A 7,312-nucleotide genomic window follows, 5' to 3' on the forward strand; every position below is an offset into this window, starting at 1 on the left:
CATAACATTTGCTGGATGTGTGACTGTCTGTCATAACATTTGCTGGATGTGTGACTGTCTGTCATAACATTTGCTGGATGTGTGACTGTCTGTCATAACATTTGCTGGATGTATGACTGTCATAACATTTGCTAGATGTGTGACTGTCTGTCATAACATTTGCTGGATGTGTGACTGTCTGTCATAACATTTGCTGGATGTATGACTGTCTGTCATAACATTTGCTGGATGTGTGACTGTCTGTCATAACATTTGCTGGATGTGTGACTGTCTGTCATAACATTTGCTGGATGTATGACTGTCTGTCATAACATTTGCTGGATGTGTGACTGTCTGTCATAACATTTGCTGCATGTGTATCTGGCTGTCAAAACATTTGCTGGATGTGTGACTGTCTGTCATAACATTTGCTAAATGTGTGACTGTCTGTCAAAACATTTGCTGGATGTGTGAGTGTCATAACATTTGCTGGATGTGTGACTGTCATAACATTTGCTGGATGTGTGACTGTCTGTCATAACATTTACTGGATGTGTGACAGTCTATCATAACATTTGCTGGATGTGTGACTATCTGTCATAACATTTGCTGGATGTGTGACTGTCTGTCATAACATTTGCTGGATGTGTGACTGTTTGCCATAACATTTGCTGGATGTGTGACTGTCTGTCATAACATTTGCTGGATGTGTGACTGTCTGTCAGATTATGTGCTGGATGCTTGACTGTGTAACCAGTTGGACGTATTTCTCCTACAGTTCAATATGATGAGGACTATTCAGTACATTTGTTTAAATATTAGTGTATTTTTAAATATTCAAACTAAATAATTTTTTTCTCCTTTTTAGTAAACTATTACATAAAAGCTTGTTACTAAACGGGTTTATAAATTTATTTTTATAAATAAAAGATTTTAGGCACGTGACGTCATATTTTTCTTATTAGCGCAACTCGCTTCAATAGATGAACAGAAAGAGTGCGCAAAAAAAAAAGGGGGAAAATAAATGCACTGTTTCGGATGGCATTTGAACGGTGTTGGCATAGTGAATCTATGTAGAGAGCGAATCTATTGACGATATAAACAAACACAACACTCATCTCTACAACCGGATATCAAGGTTACACCCCAACGAGTTGGTTGAGTATACGGAGCAGCAACAATTCACAAAAGACTGTGAAGCTAACACAAACCTGGACAATTTTAAGTACTGTAAGACTTTCCAAAAACGGCAAGCAGAGGTTACAGCGGATGAACCAGCGGTGTCTTTTTTCCGGCACGTGTCAAGCGAATTGAGTAAGTACTCGGACACAAATCTCAAGTTCATTAAAAATTGTTACGCTCTCCCTTCAAACCGTAACATGAAAGACATCATGAATTACCTGTCTCGTCCTTTGTCTCTGGACCCTCTCACGCGCCGAGGAATGAAGAGAATGCGCTCACAGTCGCCGAACCTCAGACATAGGATCCGTTCAGCTGAGAGACACAGCGTCCAGACTGGCCGATCTCTCAATGCTGAAAGTCTGAGCGTTTGTACTGAAGAAATGCAAGACTCTTCTCGTGACAGGGGTATCCGTCACTTCGATTTCGGCAACAGACCGCGGTTCAGAAGCGTAGACCTTATTGGCACCAAGACGCGTCGCTGTCTTAAAGACGATGAAGCCAACGAAGGCCAAACGACCGTCAAACGCGCGAATAGCAGCTCCAACATAAGAGAATCAGCACGCAATAGCTTTACAACTAAGCATGCTAAAAAAGATTGCATCGAAGTCGGTCATATTTCCCACAATAAAACAAGGAATAATTCTGAAAATTGCCTGGAGGAGAGAGCGACCTATTTAGATGACGTCAGAATATTTATCGTTGCATCTGCTAGTTCGGCCAGTGAAGAAAACGGAAGCTCACGACAAATGAGCTGTGAGAAATACCTGAAAAAGATGATTAACAAGGTGCTAAAACACGATGAGTCTGCTCACACTGAGGGCTCTAATGGCAAGTTCCGTGTGCTCGACAATATCAACAAGACCTCCAACAAGACCTCCAACAAGACCTCCAACAAGACCTCCAACAAGACCTCCAACAAGACCTCCAACAAGACCTCCAACAAGACCTCCAACAAGACCTCCAACAAGACCTCCAACAAGACCTCCAACAAGTCGTCGAATAACACCGAGAACCAGCAGCATCGCTCGTGGGACATCAACACCACCTCAGGAGTAGCTGCACCGCGATACACGGTCATTTTGTTGATCATTTTCTGTGGACTGCTCACGCCAACAGGTTAGTGTTTTCGTATACATTATCAGTGTGTTGTGTTGTGTTTGGTTGTGTTATGTAATGTGATTGATATATTACAATGCAATGCATCTCTACCCTACCCTACCCTACCCTACCCTACCCTACCCGTCCCTACCCTACTCTACCCTCCCCTACTCTACTCTACCCTACCCTACCCTACCCTACCCTACCCTACCCTACCCTACCCTACCCTACTCCACTCTACCCTACCCTACCCTACCCTACCCTACCCTACCCTACCCTACCTTTCCCTACCCTACCCTACCCTACCCTACCCTACCTACCCTACCCTACCCTACCCTACCCTACCCTACCCTACCCTACCCTACCCTACCCTACCCTACCCTACCCTACCCTACCCTACCCTACTCTACCGTTCCTTACCCTACCCTACCCTACCCTACACTTCCCTACCCTACTGTACCCTACCCTACCCTACCCTACCCTACCCTACCCTACCCTACCCTACCCTACCCTACCCTACCCTACCCTACCCTACCCTACCCTACCCTACCCTACTGTACCCTACCCTACCCTACCCTACCCTACCCTACCCTACCCTACCCTACCCTACTGTACCCTACCCTACCCTACCCTACCCTACCCTACCCTACCCTACCCTACCCTACCCTACCCTACCCTACCCTACCCTACCCTACTCCACCCTACCCTACCCTACCCTACCCTGCTCTACCCCTCCCCAGTCCGCCCTACCTAACCCTAGCCGTCCAAACCCCACCAAACCCTACTCCACCACTCCACTCTACTCTACTCTGCTATGCTATGCTCTGCTCTGCTCTGCTCTGCTCTGCTCTGCTCTGCTCTGCTCTGCTCTGCTCTGCTCTACTCTACTTTTATGTGAACCCAACTTTGACCCCCCTCACCCCCCCCCTCCCTCCCTCTCTCAAGCATTTTATAATATGGTTTTAACTAGAATAGAAGAGAAGTATTTAAAAATGAGACAGGAAAAGAAAGCTGCTTCAAAAAAGGAGCAGAATTCTACAAGATTTTCACGCATGCCCGAACGATGCTTAATACGATTTCATAAATTAATATCAATCTCCACCAATATTAAATAGTAAAACCTCTCCCCCCCCTCCCCCCTTTTGAACGAGTTATTGCACTGTCTGTCATTGAAAAGAAAAGTTTTTGATACATGTTCCAGTTATTATCTACAGCTAGGCTAGAGCGGACATCTTCACGGTTAGATTGGTTTAGACAATGTTGCTAGATTTGTTGGAGGAGTTATAATTAGTAAACCCTAATTGGTATAGTACAGGGGTCGGCAACCTGCGGCTCGCGAGCCGCATGCGGCTCTTTTGATGTCAAGGTGCGGCTCTAGAGTTCCATGCACAAATATTAAAAGTTATATTATTTCATGTTCAAATCTCATAAAAAATTATACTGTAAATAAAAAACAACTTTAAACAGGATTAAAACACTCATCAGAGAACAGTGAGCATAGGTAAGGTAGAAAGTATACGGACAGTCGCTTGGGCACCAGGTCCAGCCCCACATCCGTGCTGTAACCAGCACCGTGGCTACTATTCCATGTTTGCCACTGCCCAAGTGCCAACTTCTTTCGAATATCGTTAAATGGGGAATGTTATTTTTATAGAGAATGCATTCCTCTACCTGTCAGTATGCATTAATTTGACCTGGGTGACGTAGTATTTTAGTTATTAGCTTCAAACGGTTGGGCCAGGTACTGGACTCTGGGTTCGAGTTTACCCTGGGCTCTGTGGGGTGGAAGATAAGCCCTGTGAGAACCGAAGGACAGAAGTGACCGATACACGGTAATCAAACCGCTATCCAATCCAGTTAGTCGGAATTTGCCGTGTTGAGGCCTGTCTGGCTATGGTAGACACCTACTGAATCAGTGGTGTCCGTAAAGAAAAAAAAACTTATTGGCTTCTAAAGTGGATTGGTATAGTCGTATAGATAGTCCTATACATGAGATTACTTACTTTATCATAGCAGATCTCACTTAAACAGTTCTTGTGAGAAACATGGGTTTGTTTTCATATGAAACAATAAGTTCATATTTAACGCTATTTATTTCAAATAAAAAATCAAATGTATTTACCTAATCCTTATCAAATACCAAAATGTTGGGAAAAAAATGTTAGTGGCTCTTTATAAGCTGGGACATTTTGTAAATTGTAATTTTTTGCTCTTCCGACTGAAAAGGTTGCCGACCTTGGTATAGTAGTTTATTATCTTGTACAATGACGGGAGAAAACTCAAGACACATGACAAACTCTACCTAAATTAACCTCTACGCTGAAGTTATCTGCAAGCAATAGACATAGTCTCGTTAACATGTTTCAATTCTCTTACGAATTTTTAATATATATATATATATATATATATATATATATATATATATATATATATATATATATATATATATATATATATATATATATATATATATATATATATATATCAGGCTATTGGTTAATTTAAATGTTTTACTATGGAGATGTTGCGTAACATTACAAACTGGTGTAGCCAGTGGTTGAAACTAGGACAGACTGGGGTAGCAGATGGTTAAACTAGGACAAACTGGGGTAGCCAGTGGTTGAAACTAGCGAAACTGGGGTAGCTAGTGTTTGAAACTAGGACAAACTGGGGTAGCCGATGGTTGAAACTAAGACAAACTGGGGTAGCCAGTGGTTGAAACTAGCGAAACTGGGGTAGCTAGTGTTTGAAACTAGGACAAACTGGGGTAGCCGATGGTTGAAACTAGGACAAACTGGGGTAGCAGATGGTTGAAACTAGGACATACTGGGGTAACAGATGGTTGAAACTAGGACAAACTGGGGTAGCCAGTGGTTGAAACTAGGACAAACTGGGGTAGCCAGTGGTTGAAACTAGGACAAACTGGGGTAGCCAGTGGTTGAAACTAGGACATACTGGGGTAGCAGATGGTTGAAACTAGGACAAACTGGGGTAGCAGATGGTTGAAACTAGGACAAACTGGGGTAGCAGATGGTTGAAACTAGGACAAACTGGGGTAGCAGATGGTTGAAACTAGGACAAACTGGGGTAGTAGATGGTTGAAACTAGGACATAACAAACTGGGGTAGCCAGTGGTTGAAACTAGGACATACTGGGGTAGCAGATGGTTGAAACTAGGACAAACTGGGGTAGCCAGTGGTTGAAACTAGGACATAACAAACTGGGGTAGCCAGTGGTTGAAACTAGGACAAACTGGGGTAGCAGATGGTTGAAACTAGGACAAACTGGGGTAGAAGATGGTTGAAACTAGGACATAACAAACTGGGGTAGCCAGTGGTTGAAACTAGGACAAACTGGGGTAGCAGATGGTTGAAACTAGGACAAACTGGGGTAGAAGATGGTTGAAACTAGGACAAACTGGGGTAGCAGATGGTTGAAACTAGCGAAACTGGGGTAGCAGATGGTTGAAACTAGGACAAACTGGGGTAGCCAGTGGTTGAAACTAGGACAAACTGGGGTAGCCAGTGGTTGAAACTAAGACAAACTGGGGTAGCAGATGGTTGAAACTAGGACATAACAAACTGGGGTAGCAGATGGTTGAAACTAGGACATAACAAACTGGGGTAACAGATGGTTGAAACTAGGACAAACTGGGGTAGCAGATGGTTGAAACTAGGACATAACAAACTGGGGTAGCAGATGGTTGAAACTAGGACAAACTGGGGTAGCAGATGGTTGAAACTAGGACAAACTGGGGTAACAGATGGTTGAAACTAGGACAAACTGGGGTAGAAGATGGTTGAAACTAGCGAAACTGGGGTAGCAGATGGTTGAAACTAGGACATAACAAACTGGGGTAGCAGATGGTTGAAACTAGGACAAACTGGGGTAACAGATGGTTGAAACTAGGACAAACTGGGGTAGAAGATGGTTGAAACTAGGACAAACTGGGGTAGCAGATGGTTGAAACTAGGACAAACTGGGGTAGCAGATGGTTGAAACTAGGACAAACTGGGGTAGCAGATGGTTGAAACTAGGACAAACTGGGGTAGCAGATGGTTGAAACTAGGACAAACTGGGGTAGAAGATGGTTGAAACTAGGACATAACAAACTGGGGTAGCAGATGGTTGAAACTAGGACATAACAAACTGGGGTAGCAGATGGTTGAAACTAGGACAAACTGGGGTAGAAGATGGTTGAAACTAGGACAAACTGGGGTAGCAGATGGTTGAAACTAGGACAAACTGGGGTAGAAGATGGTTGAAACTAGGACAAACTGGGGTAGCTAGTGGTTGAAACTAGGACTAACTGGGGTAGCAGATGGTTGAAACTAGGACAAACTGGGGTGGAAGATGGTTGAAACTAGGACAAACTGGGGTAGCCAGTGGTTGAAACTAGGACTAACTGGGGTAGCAGATGGTTGAAACTAGGACAAACTGGGGTAGCCAGTGGTTGAAACTATGACAAACTGGGGTAGCAGATGGTTGAAACTAGGACATAACAAACTGGGGTAGAAGATGGTTGAAACTAGGACATAACAAACTGGGGTAGCAGATGGTTGAAACTAGGACAAACTGGGGTAGCCAGTGGTTGAAACTAGGACAAACTGGGGTAACAGATGGTTGAAACTAGGACAAACTGGGGCAGCAGATGGTTGCAACTAGGACAAACTGGGGTAGCAGATGGTTGAAACTAGGACAAACTGGGGTAACAGATGGTTGAAACTAGGACAAACTGGGGTAGCCAGTGGTTGAAACTAGGACAAACTGGGGTAGCAGATGGTTGAAACTAGGACAAACTGGGGCAGCAGATGGTTGAAACTAGGACATACTGGGGTAACAGATGGTTGAAACTAGGAAAAACTGGGGTAGCATTTGGTTGAAACTAGGACAAACTGGTGTAGCCAGTGGTTGAAACTAGCGAAACTGGGGTAGCAGATGGTTGAAACTAGGACATAACAAACTGGGGTAGCCAGTGGTTGAAACTAGGACAAACTGGGGTAGCAGATGGTTGAAACTAGGACATACTGGGGTAGCCAGTGGTTGAAACTAG

The 7,312-nt window shown here is 43.9% G+C and overlaps 1 protein-coding gene across 1 annotated transcript in view; it reads left to right on the forward strand.

The window, feature by feature from the left end:
- Positions 1-1,082: 1,082 nt before the first annotated feature.
- Positions 1,083-7,312, forward strand: part of LOC131954805 (uncharacterized) — a 23,703-nt gene continuing 17,473 nt past the window's right edge. The window contains exon 1 of the mRNA XM_059318598.1: positions 1,083-2,277. Coding sequence (XP_059174581.1) covers positions 1,359-2,277 — 919 coding nt within the window. The 5' untranslated portion in view covers positions 1,083-1,358. The remainder of the gene's footprint in view (positions 2,278-7,312) is intronic.

This window comes from Physella acuta, unplaced genomic scaffold (assembly GCF_028476545.2).
Source record: "Physella acuta isolate Inbredline_101_S28 unplaced genomic scaffold, ASM2847654v3 ptg001031l, whole genome shotgun sequence".
Classification (NCBI taxonomy): Eukaryota; Metazoa; Mollusca; class Gastropoda; family Physidae; genus Physella; species Physella acuta.